General features: G+C 37.4%; 2 protein-coding genes across 3 annotated transcripts in view; both read right to left on the bottom strand.

Annotated features, from left to right (window-relative positions):
• nsl1 (non-specific lethal 1) overlaps positions 1–6,520 on the bottom strand; it is a 28,046-nt gene extending 21,526 nt beyond the window's left edge. The window contains 3 exon segments of the mRNA XM_019040479.2: positions 391–426; positions 429–919; positions 4,074–6,520. Of these exon segments, the coding sequence (XP_018896024.2) occupies positions 391–426; positions 429–919; positions 4,074–5,443 (1,897 nt within the window). The 5' untranslated portion in view covers positions 5,444–6,520.
• Positions 6,521–9,023: 2,503 nt separating this feature from the next.
• On the bottom strand, positions 9,024–14,969 carry endos (endosulfine alpha). Of its 2 annotated transcripts, none has more exons than XM_019040478.2 (3): positions 14,706–14,969; positions 12,840–13,056; positions 9,024–11,585 (listed from the first exon to the last, which is right to left on the bottom strand). In XM_019040478.2, the coding sequence occupies exons 2-3, from the start codon at positions 13,041–13,043 to the stop codon at positions 11,388–11,390; spliced, it is 402 nt and encodes a 133-aa protein (XP_018896023.1). In that variant the 5' UTR covers positions 13,044–13,056; positions 14,706–14,969; the 3' UTR covers positions 9,024–11,387. The 2 variants fall into 2 exon arrangements, with proteins under 2 accessions (XP_018896023.1, XP_072161281.1); XM_072305180.1 differs by lacking the exon at positions 14,706–14,969 and adding an exon at positions 14,360–14,383.
• Between the last annotated feature and the right edge of the window lie 413 nt (positions 14,970–15,382).

Raw genomic sequence — 15,382 nt, 5'->3', positions numbered from 1 at the left:
ATAAGTTCTGAAAGTTTGATTTCAACTTTTTCACTCATTGTCAGCCACCCGCTTGAAGCCTTGAGTTTTTCAGGGTGGCTACAAACGATTAGGTTCCTGTATTTTAGAGTTTTTCTTGACCGACAGGTGATTTGACACATGCCTTTTCTAGAGCAGTTCCTCAATTTCTACGTCATTTTGCTTTTGGTTCCTGGCTTTTTCAGACAATTTCCTCGACATTTCCGGATTTCCCTTACTGCAACCATCCTGACTGTTGGGCAGTCCTATGTATTTTCATAATGAGCATTCATGACAATAAAGAATAAGAATTAAGAACTACTGAAGGTACTAGAACCAACAAAATGTTATCACCACAAACAAATAAAGGAGAAGAAAAAATTGGAGACTCACCACTACTAAACGACAAGATGGGATGAAAGCCGGGTCTAGAGCAGCAATCCTTTCTGGGAGGGAACTATCAGGCAACTGTTTCGGCGCCAGCGTTGGTTTATCAACCGATCCCGCACACAGAATACACGACAACGAAGAAGTGCACCTACACATGACTGTTGATCGCTTGATTGGCTTCTTACTAACTTTAAAAATATCCGAGACACGACCGAGCTTACGATTTGAAAATGAACTCCGACAAAATGGCTGCGTCCGAGCACAATGACTCGCACTCTCATCATCATCTTTATTCGAACCGGGAACAGCACCAGGCAAACTGCCATGATAACCATTGATAACCACACTACTACTACTCGCCACACTTTCTGGCTTCAGCTCAACGCACTTTTTCGTTGCTTTGACTTTGCTAAGAAACTCATCGTATTCCCGAATTTTGTATTGTAGGTCAGCAATTTGAGCTTGCAGCCATACCCACTTGCTTCCAATCAAGGCCCTTTCTTTGACGTACTTCCACAGGCTTCTTTTGGCTCTGAAACAGAGAAAACAAAAGAATTAGTTTGTCGCACTCTCTTCTGGAAGAAAATGTGAGAAGGATCGTATTGAGGTGCACTATTACATTGAACTTACCTATTAAACTGTCAATTCTACCATTTAGTAACCAAAATTCAATGGAGCAAACTTTTTTTGAAACCATTCAAATAAATTTCTAGGTATTCATATGAGGGCACAATTCTAAAATTGCATTTTAGTGTTATTATTTAATTATTGATAAAATAAAATATGAAAGTTAGAGCTTTTCCAACTAATCATAGAGATATTAGTGATACAAACAAAGCTATAAGACCAGAATGCAATTGGGGCAGCTCTGAATAGAGCCACTCTGATTATATTGTCAACATGGTAATACCATCCTCCAAAGAACAAGGAATTGTATTTACATTTGAGCGTATTTTGAGAGATAAAAGGATTTAATTGCAGCTACTCATTCATATGAATGATCAGATGAAGCAACTGGTGATGTAATAGAAATAAGATAACTTTCAAATTCCTAATTAGCATTTAATTTTTGCTTTCCCTTTTTTGTGTCATTATATGATCCTAACTGGATTGAGACAGAGATCAGTTTTACAACACTTCAGCAAAAAACCTTCGCATTTTATCATTTTACTTTCACTAGATGGAAAATAAAATTGAATCAAGTTTACAGGGAAAAATTATGAGTATCACCCTTTGATGTAAGAGATGAACTAAAAATTCTAATTTTTAATTGTTACTTGGACTGGATTCTCCAAATAGAACCAAGGACACTGCAAACCCACTAAGATTTTATACAACTTCTTTTGTCTTCCAATAAAACATAAAAATTTGATCGATTCCTATCTGTAAGTAGACCTGAAAAGAGATTTAAGTAATGACATACAAAAATGTCCAGTAAATTTTGTCATTTTCTCATCTACATTAGACTGTAGCATTAGAAGCAACAATTTTCTACAACCTTGCCGATTCTGAATGCCCATGATCCATTTTTGTAAAATGAAGTCCACTCCAGTAAAATTCTAAAAGTGAGGACTTTGTTTTCTTTCTTTCATTTTTCTAGTTAAAACATTTAATTAAATCTGAGGCAACATCATCGCAAAGCAAATTTTGATTAAAATGCTGAATATCCTTGAAAAAATTTGCTCCATCCTGTTAAATCATTCCTGAACACTAATGAACATGGCTGCCAACAGTTTTGACGGATCAGGACCTCTGGTTTTCAATAAGTAACCTTTTCATGCCGGAATCACATGCTGAATTTGGTAGCTGAATAAGGAGGTCAACAGTCATCGCTCAACGGCTAAAATAGTGCAAATTCCAGTTATTTTCATCCAGATTTGTACTAAATCTATTCGAATAGTTCAGACAAATCGGACATTGTCCGATGGTCGCCGACAACTGTTGCTGAATTATGCGCGATCAGCGCAAAAGTCTGGCATCAATCCGATTACTTCCACATTCAGATCCCGAATTTGGCATGTGATTCCGGCATCAGGATTACCTTGCAAGGCAGTACCAAATCATGCACCACCAGTGCAATAAGGCAATCACCAGAACGGAAATTCCAAACCCAAATAAAATAGCAGTTGTGAGGTTCAGGCACAAAAGTAGTTCTGAACCTTGAGATAGAATTAAGTAATTGTAGAATTGAGAATGGAGAAGATTGGACAAAAGTTACAATAGGAAATGTCAATATTCAACAGAAATTGATGGTGTAGAGCGGACTCATCGTATGTTGAGAAAAATGTCAATCTCTGATTACCTCCGAATTAGCACCACTCAACAGGTTAATACATGCAGTCGGATGGCACCACTGACGAGTGGTGACCTAAACACTACTTGACTTTTTTCTCAACATACGATGAGTCCGCTCTAAGTCGGCAATCACATAACTTGGTTTGCGACGTTGCAGACTTTCTGTCATACTTCATTTTTTAAACTGAAAACTTCTCAACTGCGATTCTTTAAAACTGCTATGATTTTTCAACTCAGTGCAAAGAAAATTTTGTAGAAACTTCAAGGAATGATTTCAATTTGCCCTCCTCTAAAAAAATAATATAGAGGCAGAGATTTTCAGATACCGCAAACAAGATATGTGATTGTGGACTTACGCTGTCATTATATGCTAACCAATGGACCTCTTTTGATTGATGCATATAGGTTGGTGATTGACCATTCTCGCCTTTGTCCTAATTCTACCAGAAGTTAATAATTTTAGAAGCGCTGTTCATCTCAGTTAACTGCCTAACAGGTTGCCCAGTGGACTGTTGATGAACTACTATAGGGCGACTCACAGACTGCCATGAGTGAATCCCAGTTACCTAGCGATTCACTGAGGTCCATAAGTTACTCGATTGCTACGCATTTTGGTGAGTTTTGTTCTGACGCCATACCTCAGTTGATCAAAATTAGACAAAGCGTCGATTAAAGACAGCGCCTGAATATATATGAGTTTGTCATTTTTTTTTGGTCACCACAGACAATTTTAAAAATTACATCCAGCTGAGATAAGCTATGTATTTCTTCTACATGTCTGAATAAGTACATAATTACAAAAATTATAAAAAAAGTATTTAAATCGGCTCATGAGAGGACGTCCGATGTCCGATACAAAGTTTCAGAACTTGTAGATGATATGTACTTAAGTACAGACACAAGAAGGTTGAAGACCTTAGGAATGTGTAGGGCTTTTTTTTAATCCGAACCACATAGTTACTTTGACGTTTACTAAAGAGATCGATCTAATCAGTGTTGCAGGGCAAAAGAAACCATTGCAATTATGAAACCTTGAATTCGACAATGGATGTTTTCCCAGGAACCTATTTATTTGCTCGTAGCACATCCCTGTGAAATCCTCAATTTTTTCAGCCATGAATGAATTGTTAAAATTGGTCAACAAGCTGACATTGTAGAAAGATACTAACTTGAACAAAATTACAAGGTAGTGATTGAATACTTAATTCGCCATTTAGCAATGCTCAGAAAGATATTGCAGGGTACGCTAAAATCATGGCAGTATTTCCGCTATAAATTGTCCAAAATATAAGAAGCTTGCAAAAGTATCATCTCTTGCCATGCAAGTTTCAAACTCTTCTAAGAAGCAGATTTATGAGCACTTCGAGAGTAAGTTATAATGTAATACTCACATGGGAAGATGCTGCTGATGTTGGTTGTTGAAATTTTGCATTTCATCACAGCTCTCCGCACCAGAACTACTGGCAGTGGCATCCGAGTCAAGGGCGCGTTGAACCGCTTCCAGATGTGCCAGTGAAGTTCCAGCTACCCGTTCTAATTCTGATCGCACTTCCGCACTCAACTTGGGTGTAACAACTGTCACACCTTTCGACACACTGCTCGATCGACCAGACCCGAAATATTTGACCGATGATTTGAGGGTGGGCACTGTGTGCCTCTGTTTCAAAGACTGCTCCAGGCGACGGAAAAATATAGAAGTATTGGCATACGGCATCTTCTTCCTCAACGCTTTCAAGTCGCTGGTTAGGGCATTTTGACAGTTCAGCAAAGGTCTCAAAGATGCAGTCTCACCGGACGAGTTACTAGCGAACTCTAAAAAACTGACAACATCTTCACTTGCTTGTTTCGTCATCTGCCTCGCTTGCATTTTGTGCATTCTGCGCTTCAGCCACTCTTCTTTCCGCTGCAGGTGAAACTGTCTCTTCTGCATTTCATTCAATGTGTCTTTCAATTTGGCATCTTTCCCAGACTGGACATCTGCGACGTTGTCATCAACACAGATGCCCATCATGTCAACATCATTGAAAAAGTTGGAAAGGCTGCCAGCAATGTCAGCTGAATCAGCCATAGGAAAAATGACTTCATTGTCATCATTCGCCTCGGAGACCATATTGTCCATCTCGCCAGGGTCACCGCAAACCATTGGTTCGGAGGTGTTGTTAGATTCAAAGTTCTTAATAGCCTGAAATATCTCTTCAACATTTTCAATATCACCAGCACCATCAGCACTATTGCAATCAGGGAGCATGTCGGGTCCAAGTTGCTTCAGTAACTGTTCCATGTCGTTCGGATAGCTCTTCTCCTTTATGAACAGGCTTGTTTCCTGACCGAGAATTTCTGAATTAGATTTTTGCAGCCCCATGTTATTCAAATCACCCATAGGCATGTCACTATTGTTCATTATCGGCTTCACAGCACTGTTATGAAGCGACTTGATTCCCGAGGCCTTCGTAGGCGACTTAGTATTTAGCTGATTTTTCGCACACAGAACTCGGGAGAAATTATCATTGGATTTGTAGAGAGAGTCAATATCAGACTTGTAAATGCTTTGAGACTGTAACAATTTCATCAACTGTACGTCATACTCACAGTTAACAGGCAAGAGAGATTCAACTGTTTCCTCGCAGGATGAATCCTTGGTTGGATCACTTTGGCTCCTTGGTTTCTGCTTTGATTTGAGTTTTATCAAAGACAACACTGCGTCGATAGGATGCTGCTTTAGAGAATCAAACCGAGCATTTTCTGATGGGACAGGGGCCATGACAACATTGATTACGCCTCAAAAAGGCAACCTGAGTTCCCATTCATACATGGGATTCCGCACTGAACACAGTCTACATTCACGAATTTCAGGTTCTACACTTTCATAAAAAGAATTAAAATCAAGTCATAGTTACTGGAGAAGACAAAGAATACTGGTTCGTATTGGTAAACAATTACACGATGGTCTGAAGACACTCGATGTGCATTTCTGATGAAACATGTTTTGATCTAGACAAAATAAAAAGGTTATCACACGAACCGAAACACGTTAAATCAATATCGTTGCCGGTATATTAGTCAAAAACAAGACGAAACAAGCGCACAAACGCATTAAACACGCGAAATTTCGGTGCGAACAACTATCGACGAAAACCAGGCTCAATACAAAGGATTACTGGAAACAACACGCAGCCGAAAGTCGGAGCGTGCTCCAGATCCGACACGGACTCGCGGTCACAATTGATCACATTACAAATTGCCGGATCTTGTTACCTTTTGGCGGTACAATATTGTATGACATTAAAAGCTGAAACATGAATTTTGAAGTAGGGCATCGGGCGCAATATTTCGCGATGAAATTAATTGGATTAGAGATTCACTCCCACGTGACGGAGGGTGGTCATTGCGTTGCATGAGCTGACAAAACCCGCTCACTCGGGGGGAAAATCCATTGCATCACCATTCGCGTTTTGAGCGACAAACACTGGTCGATAAACCTTGCGAACTGTACCTTCGTTTGGAAGATCACTCGATATAGATTTCGAACTGTAGCTTAAACGCGACAATAAACACGTACTCGGTTAATTTTCGCGATATTACACAAGCCGCTACACTTCGTCTCGTTGAAGCTATTACCGTCGCGTTATTCGATGACAAAGCCTGGCCCATTAGTCAAAACTCAGGCTGTAGTTGATAAACTCAAAATAGATTAAAGCGGAGAAAAAGGTGAAATCGAAAAGATTGTTATTGATTTAACTGAAAATAGTAACAATCATTAATCACTAAAGTCGGAGGAGAACTAGTAAAACTCAAAATAACGTGAATTTAACACATAGACACGATTTTGACTAATGGCGTTCAAGTTGCAATTACAATTGAAACCTCGGGAAGATGGCTGTTTCTTTTGTGACACGTACTCCCTGCAGATATGTCGTTAGGAATTGGACTGGCATCTTTATTATGTTTAAAATAATAAAAACAGCAACATGAATAGAATTAATAAGTATTAAAATGTATTTAATTCAACAAAAAATTATTAACTTTTTTGTTATACTCAAAACAATGGACCTAGTAATGACGGTGATTAGGGAGGGCGTGCACAGAAAAGAACAGCAGGCGGGCTAAATCCTCGACTTCTCAAGTGAACTTCCACTAATTTCCGCCATCAAGCACACGAGAAATGCCGCATATCGCCTCGTCGTAAGAACGTGATGTGGAGGCCGTGAGTAAACTGCGTAGCCGTTTTCTGAATTAAAATTCATTCATATTCGCTCAAATGCTCTTATACTCCTGGTCATTTCGCTGATGGTTGGCTCCGCTACGATTTTCAGCCGCAAAGACTCAATTCGGAGCGGTAAAATCAGAGGATGAGCGATTTCCGCTTTTTTGCGGCATCTCGAGAGCATGTTCTTTTATCATTTGGCCATGGTATGAGCCCACCGCGCGTTTTTGCCTCGTTAGAGACCATCGCCCTCATGCCAAGCGTTTAAAAAAGCGCTCCCTCCTCTCGCGCCAGATGTTGAGAGAAACTTCTTACGAACGTTCCGAGACAACGAGACAATATCTTGAGCCGTATCTTACGTGCTTCTTAAATAACGTTCGTGAACGTTTTTTCCCGCCCTTTTCATTTTTCATTTTCTGCTGCGGCAACAGGTTTATTCATTTTCAAAAACTTGAAGTCTTAAAATTGGAATTTTTTTTTTTTTTTAGTTCGGAGTGCCAGACATGTAGAGAGAATGAAAAAGGTCAAACGGATAACGTAAATCGCTCACTATGGTCCTGCATATTTAGGTAAACCCCCCCCCCCCCCCCCCCCCCCAACAGGACGAGATGTGTGTCGAATTTTGGAGGCTGCTGTCTCTTCCCCTCCAATCAGCAGTTACATAAAAGTATATTATTCTCAATCGGCAATAGTATTGTTACATTTGGATTCACAAGAAAAAACTGTTCATGGAGAAACTCTTTTGGGATCCCTTCCTATTATAGTAGGATCACTTCCTTTTAGATAGAAAAATTCCGATCATAAAAAGAAGTCGGAAAAAGTTAGCACACACATTCCACTAAATTGTAAGAAATTACTTGTGATGGTGTGAGGTACGTGCCAAGTTTCTGAAATGAAATTTTTGTGAGACTACAAAGGCACGTTATATTTTTAGAAAAGTACCCAAATTAGAGTGATAATTTAGTACTTTAGATATGCATTGAGAAACTTGTTAATAGTGCCAAGTCACATTGGTATCAATGGTTAAATATGAAAAATCAACAGCGTAAGTTCACAATCACATGTCTCGTTCGCGGTGTCTGAAAATCTCTGCCTCTATGTTATTTTTTCAAAGGAGAACAAATATTGACATCATTCCTTGAAGTTTATGCAGAATTTTCTTTGCACTGAGAAGAAAACTTGCAGTTTTAAAGGATTGCCGTTGAGTAGTTTTCCGTTTAAAAAATAGAATAGACAGGAAGTCTGGAATGTCGCAAACCAAATTACATGATTGCTGACTTACACCATCAAAATGCATTTGAATCAATTGCAATGTTTAGAATCATCATTTAAGTTTCCTTGCACTTCAGAAAGATTTGTATTAATGGGTGAAGAAAGTTGACAAAAAACTTCAGCTGGAAACAGGGTGGTTTGTTTTCTTCAAAAGAAATAAAGCATGAGCCCAGACTTACAATGCAGCATACTGAAATATGCATTCTTCAACTTGAGGTATCAATATTTTTACGCAGAGAAACCGATGATTTCTTGCTGGTTGTCTATTCAACACAGTCGTCCAATCACACAGTGTAAGAAATTCCATTTTGGTCTAGTTTTATCCACCACACAGAACACACATTGACGGCGAAACTGTAAAAATGCATATCTCGGTTGCAGTGTTTCAAAATCTCCACTTCTATTTTATTCTTTAAAAGGAAACCAAACGCAAATCATGCCTTGAAATTTGCACAAAATGCCTTCACATGGAGGAGGAATATCACCAGAGTTTTCAAGAAATGGCGGTTAGTAGTTTTCAATGTAGAAAACAAAATATGATGGGAAATTTGCAAACCAAGATATGCATGCCTGCAGTTTCAAAATTTGGTATTCAGCTAATATTCGGTATCGGTATATCGGTATTCAACTAATCGGCCTGCTGAGGAATATTCTTGCTAGGGCTTAAAGGCACAGTGCCTTGCAACAGTTCATAAGCGTATGAAAATTGTAGTGGGCAAATCTAAGACAGAGAACCAACTCCACCATGTGCGGTTACATACCCCTGGCTAATCTTTGGTTGATCAACAACATTCTCTAATGAATAAGACTAGAATATTTTATCTTCGGAATGGCTATTCTGGAGAAGAAATGATAAGCCTCAAACTATGAAGAGAAAATTTTAATCCTGGATTTACTTTGGTAGTTTTGATACACATGAGATGAATGTCTAGGCTAGTGTTAGTTGAATGATAAATTATAAGACACATCTGTACAAAGTTTGAAAAATTCTGAGGAAAAACGCAATTTTTGCTGTAACCATTGTACCTTTTTCTTTCCATTACTTGCTTGTTCTAGTTCTTGGATTTTATGATAGTAAGCAGTTGGAATAGTCGAAAAGTTCTGCGTTCTTTATTTAAAGTGATCGATAAATAAGATTTATATTTTTCATAAAGCCAGAAAATTCTTGATTAATTGTTTCTCTTTCTTCTTTTTCATCATGCACAGTAGTTGTTAGAAAATTTTATCGAGAGTTTGAATTTTTCTCTAGAAGCAAATTTCAAAAGACACAGGTCCAGATATTTTGTTAATAAATAAGTTATTTTGCAATTTGAAATCAGCACAAAATTAAAAAAATTTAATGGTCATCCATTGATCCTTGACAGTTAAAATATAATCTCAAAAAAATTAAGAGAATTAAAAATTTAAAAAAAAAAAAAACTAAAATGGCAACAAGAAGAAAAGTAGCACATAAATATTTCCACATTAAGTCGTGCAAATGCAAACATACAGAGAAACAAAGTTTAAGGAACAATTAATCTAAAAAAGTCCACAAAAACGAGGGCAGACCATCCAGTGATACACTGCGCCCGACATCCGATATTTTTACTTCTGAGATGGAATTTACTTGGGCATCTTAATCTAAATTAGATAACTATTGAGTCACAAATACTCTGAATGATAATTTCAATACACTTGAATTTAAACGAAGTCCTGAAATTTGAAGGCAGAACTTATTCTGAATAACTCATGACATTGCAGACTAATGGGTATTTAGGCGACGACTCTTTCACTCTTAGGTTTAGAAAATGCAATCTCAGGTTGCTAAATCTACATCTAGTGATAATCTTAATCTGAAATATTTGAATTTACATTAATATTAAAAGAACAATCATTCGATCTCTTTGATGTGGCGATTTTACAATAAAGAATGGCAATGCCAAAAGAAAAAATTTGTTCACTGGAAAAACAAACTTGTTCTATCAACGAGCAGAGTTTTTGATGGGAGACTCATAAAAAAGATTTAATTTGAAGCAATTGGGAAGAATGTGGAGCTTAAGAGATCTCAGTTGAAATAAGACATCCGCATTTGAAATTTTGCAGGAAGATAGATTTTGACTCATCATGAGTAATTTGAGGATTCGTAGTAAAAATTCCACTCTTGCCTAGGTATTTTTTTGCTTACGACAAAATACAAATGAGAAAGATGTTTTTTCAATTACGTAAAATTTCAACTCTCTCTGTGGCACTGTTTACTATTGAGCGTTACTACTAACCAAGTGACTTACAAAATTAAATACTTCAGCAGCTTTCAAATAATACAAAAACACTTCAGCAATTATTCCTTTACTTACTAATTAATTCACCAAGTTAGCTTTCTAACATGCCCGGAAGTATTTTGTAACAGATGAAGGTCAGTAGTCATCAAAGTTCGGAATTTTAATCAAAATTTGAAGTTGCTGCTAATTTAAAAACCTAGTTTAACGAATTTTCATAGCCATTCATCGACTGATTTCTTCAACGTTCAAATAAAGAAGAAAGAAAGTAAAATTTGGCCATCAATTTTTTTAAAAAAAATTCTTGGTTTAAAATTTGAAAGGAAAATATTTATTAACAGAAAGTATGTTCAAGTGTGTCATGGGCAAAAAAAATGTGCTAGTTTGATAGAAGAGCTAGTTCCTACTCTTGACGACTCTTCTTTGAAGAGAGAAAGGGAGAAAAAAAATAAAATTAAATAAAACAGAGGTCAATTTAAAAGTAATTCTTTCCATGCTATCATTTCATTTGTCATTAGTCTTTACAATTTTAAGTTAATATCAGCATTAAAACAAGCCTAAATGGAGAATTATGATATTTACAACCTTTAGCAAAACCTGGGCTAAAAATAAAAATCATCAGTCAGCCCAAATTCGGCATGTCTATCAAAATAATTTACGAAAATTAACTGCGAATACTGCTAGTGTTTTTCTTTTAACCTAAGCTTTAAAAATAATTTGATTTCCTTAGTTGGTTCAATGACAATGCTTTCATTTAAATTAGATTATGACTAAATCAACGTTATAAAAATAATAGTTTTTCATCAAGAGATAGAGAAAAATAATGATGCTTTTGGATTGAAGACATTTACGAGAGTCTAGCATCTTGATGAGCAAATGTACGTTTAACAGAGCAACTGATTAATACTTAATTTCAATTACCTAGGAAATTATTTACAAAATTAATACAGCAGTGATTTGAAACCAGAGCGATTTCATGATGTAGTGGAACTTGGAGGCATGAATTTTGGCTGAATGATTGATGTTTTGCGGATAGGAACTGTCTCTGGAGTTGGGATTGCTTCCCCGGTTCCGAGGGAGAATTTTTCTTCCGGTAAAGTAACTTGAGGATTTTTCTTGGCTGTTACAGTTTGTCTTGCCATGTTATAGTCGCCAGAGTCAAAGAATTTTTGCTGAAACAGTGGAAAAAAATGTTAGATTTTTTTAAAAAGTAGTAAAATTGGGCCATAAAGACATACCTAAATTGAGGGGCTTAGAGGACAAGATGCGTAGGTGCAGTTTTTGAAAAAATTGAGACATTAATGATTTCAAGTAAAACTAGTTTTCATGCAAACTCTGAGGAAAATTTGCTTCCAAATTCCAATTTTAAAGCATCGAAAGTGAGTTTGAACATTCTCTCCACCAGAAGGATCCATATAATTACGAAACTTCTGACGCGTATTTTTCAAAATAGCAAAAACTGCACTTATGCGCCTTGTCCTCCAAGCCCCTTAATTGAGTTTTGGAAAAAAGGCTTTAGTATAACAGTTTTGGAACGGCTGACATGGGCTAGAGGAGGAGCTTTGAAATAGGAAACAAGCGCAAATATCACTCGACACTCGGTTAAATTCCAAGGCTCAGGCTCAAATTTCAAAGCTTAAATTCTTAATCCGTAAGAAATACATGGGAGCTGCTTAAATATTAAATGAGCCAACTTGATGGACTTTTTAATCCTTCCCCCCGGAAGACACCCTCTCATTTTCTTTTTTGAATAATGTACGACGCTCCCAATTATTTAAAAAAATAACGGAGAAACCCATGAGTAAAAATGACAGGAAAAATTATTTTTAACGGAAGATATTTTTTTCAGAGAGGGAGGCTTCCATAAGTTTGGGCTAAGTCAAGCTCTGACCCTCTCCTTCTTTTTAAATAGCTTACTTAATACTTCTGCTGAGTGCCAAAAAAAATCATGATTTTTCAGCAAAATAAAATAGCAGCAATGTACTGCAATACTACCAGAAAGTAGGCTAACGATGCTACCACCTCCATACTTCGTTTGACTCTTGTGGTGGCAGTTGCTTCCTTCTTAGAGATAGGCCTGACTGCAACTTAATGAGATTTTATCTTCATATTTAGATAGCATGCAACTTGACAAACCTTGCTTCATTTCTTTGAATTCAGAGAAATGAAGGATGGGGGGAGGGGGAGAACATTTTAAAAAAAATCTTCTTCGTTTAATTAAAACTAGGTATGAGCTTGGGTTTTAGGTCAGCACTTTACTTAATTCTGCTATTAGCAGAGATACTTGAGGACTTGATGATGTAATGTTTGCAACTACCGAGTGCTCTGATGTGCACCCTAATGTCTTTTGATGCGCCCTCATCTTTTTCTCCATCATCCTAGATTCTCATAACAATAAAAAAAAGCGGAAAATAGTTTTCACTTACTCCTTTGGCCAATTTTTTCTGCAAAAATACCGAATGTCCACTGATAGGAAAGCCCACTTTGTACTTGGCTTTCAATTTTTCTTCTTCAGCTTTTTCAACATCTTTCGGCGATACTTCTACGTTTGGCCGTTGGCAGCTGGCTGGCATGGCGTTTGAAGAAGTGCAGCTGTCCTCAGCTATCATCGGCTCACTTTGATCAGCCATGTTTTATCGAAATCTGGAAAAAGGCGAGTGTACATTAGCAAATGACCGAGTCACGTTCAAGCCTTAATTGTTTGCTTCTTTCTTCCTAGCTTCACCTATGCTACTGGATCAAATAGATGTATCTGCCTAACGGAACCATGTACATTAACACATGAGCCCTGAGACCCATAGGCATGTATGAATAACAGGGTTCACGTCAAAATGCACATAATTCCGTTTGGCAGAAATACGTCCAAATTAAAGTACTGAGGGAGAGAGTGGTGCCTAAGTCTGAAGTCACGTCAGACTTCGTCTACAGTGACACCAATAATTTGGACCTTAGTTCTTTGATCAAGAAAAATTAAAAGCTCGCACAGTGCCCCATGTGATTGGCGTCCTTCAATCCCTGTGCTGATCAGTTAAATTTGATAATTTTATTGCAATAGATGTATATTGTACATGAAGTAAGGTCAAGTACAACACAGAATGCTTTATTCAAATCACCATTTCCACATTGAGAGTTGAGCTGGATAGAATTGGTAATACTAGTGTGAAATCATTTGCAGAAGTTTAAGGTGACTCGACAGTTGCCATTTCTTGTGTCAGAGCGACAAGCGATATATCGCATCAATTTGTTCCATAATTTCAGCTACTTGTCAATTTTTTTTCGAATTTTGAGATTGTACTTCTGTTGTCATGAGACTGGAGAAGTCATGTACCAAATTGACAAAGAAATTCAACGTAATAAAGGAAGGGTTTTTTTAGCATAAAAATATATCATTCGATATTGATATTGAAACTGCACTCGAATGCGATATTATACCTCTGAAAAAACCCTGCCTTTATTACGTTGAATTTCTTTGTCAAATTTGGTACATAAATTCTTTAGTCTCATGACAACAATAGTGCAATCTCAAAATTCGAAAAAAAATGAGAAGTAGCTGAAATTATGGAACGAATTGATGCAATATATCAGACGTCGCTCTGACACATGAAATGGCAACCGTCGAACCACCTTAATCTTGTCGAAAAGAATAGCAGAGCAAATGGCTGTGGTGACTTCCAAGTCTCAGTTTTGAAATCTGGCTTATAGATATCAGATAGTAGCAGAATTATTTGAGAAACCTGAAAGAAATCTACTAATTATTATCGCTTATGAAAAAGGAATTAAGACATGCCCCGAGCAGCTCTGTTTCCACTGCAATTCGTCCAATGAAAATTTGACGGGATTCAAAAAGAATGAGTCATACTTTCAATTGAAAAGCAAAAGTTGGGTCGAGAGTAGGAAAGATAAGGGACAAGCGACAAACATGGATGTGAAAGCAGTCATATTCTACCTTGGGGAGTGACGGTCCCATGCGGAAAAGGACTGCGTTTCTGACTGATAGTGTTTCAAGTGCTGAAAACCTTCAAGTGAAATGGTAAAGTCAGTCTCACTTTCAATTGATGGAAAGATAAAAAATAAGATGATGACCAAGCTGCAACCACTTGAGGAGTTTCCTAACATAAAGGAGAAACATGTTCTCAAGCAAACCCCAAATGATAGTGAATTGAACCCAACATGTTATATGGTTAAGAAAGGTTAGTTATCAGGTAAATGAGAAGAGGCTGAAGCTTGCGACCTAAACATGATCCCCGAGCTGATGAGAATGTAGAAAAATATTGTTAGATATAAAAACTTACCTGACAACTGGAGCAAAAAGCCACTAGGTGAGAGTAGGAATGATGGAAGAATTCACGCCGTGAATAAATTAATGGGTTTTCAATAAAACTGTGCTGCTTCGAATTTGGAGATCGTAGTTAAGCGTCCTTGTTTGAGTTGGAATGTTGCACAAAATTCACTTTCTTCAAGCGTTGATTGGAAAAAAAATTACTTCTGCAACCTCGTCGTGTTCAAATTTTGCATTGAAACCTCAATGCCTCAACCTTGCACGAGCAGCTGATCCCTTTCCCCGTGACTCATGATACGAACGACATTGAAGGATAACATGAAATATGTATAGGAAATGGCATCAAAGCGCCTTCAATTTGAAACGCTGCAAATGTTCACTCAGTGCTGTTGTTCGCTCAGTGTGACGTTCAATAAAACGTGGCAAGGCGCTAAAGAAACCACTCAACACAACACTTACCAGTTACCAGATATTATTCTATGATTCAGCGCGGTACACTTACCTGCAACCGAGGTCAAATTATGGAGCTGAAGATACAAAAGCGGAAATTTGAATTTTCAACCAGAAACTTGAGGGCTTAAAGAGTTGACACGTTATTTTTCATATATTTTTGCGAGGTATTTGTAAACTTTGACTCAGATCGAAACAAATTATTTTTCACATCATTTTGGATAGTTCTTTGTTTGCGCT

The sequence above is a fragment of the Bemisia tabaci genome, chromosome 10 (genome assembly GCF_918797505.1).
Source record: "Bemisia tabaci chromosome 10, PGI_BMITA_v3".
Lineage (NCBI taxonomy): Eukaryota > Metazoa > Arthropoda > Insecta > Hemiptera > Aleyrodidae > Bemisia > Bemisia tabaci.
Note: the sequence above shows the minus strand (reverse complement) of the source record. Positions and strands in the feature narration are given on the sequence as shown.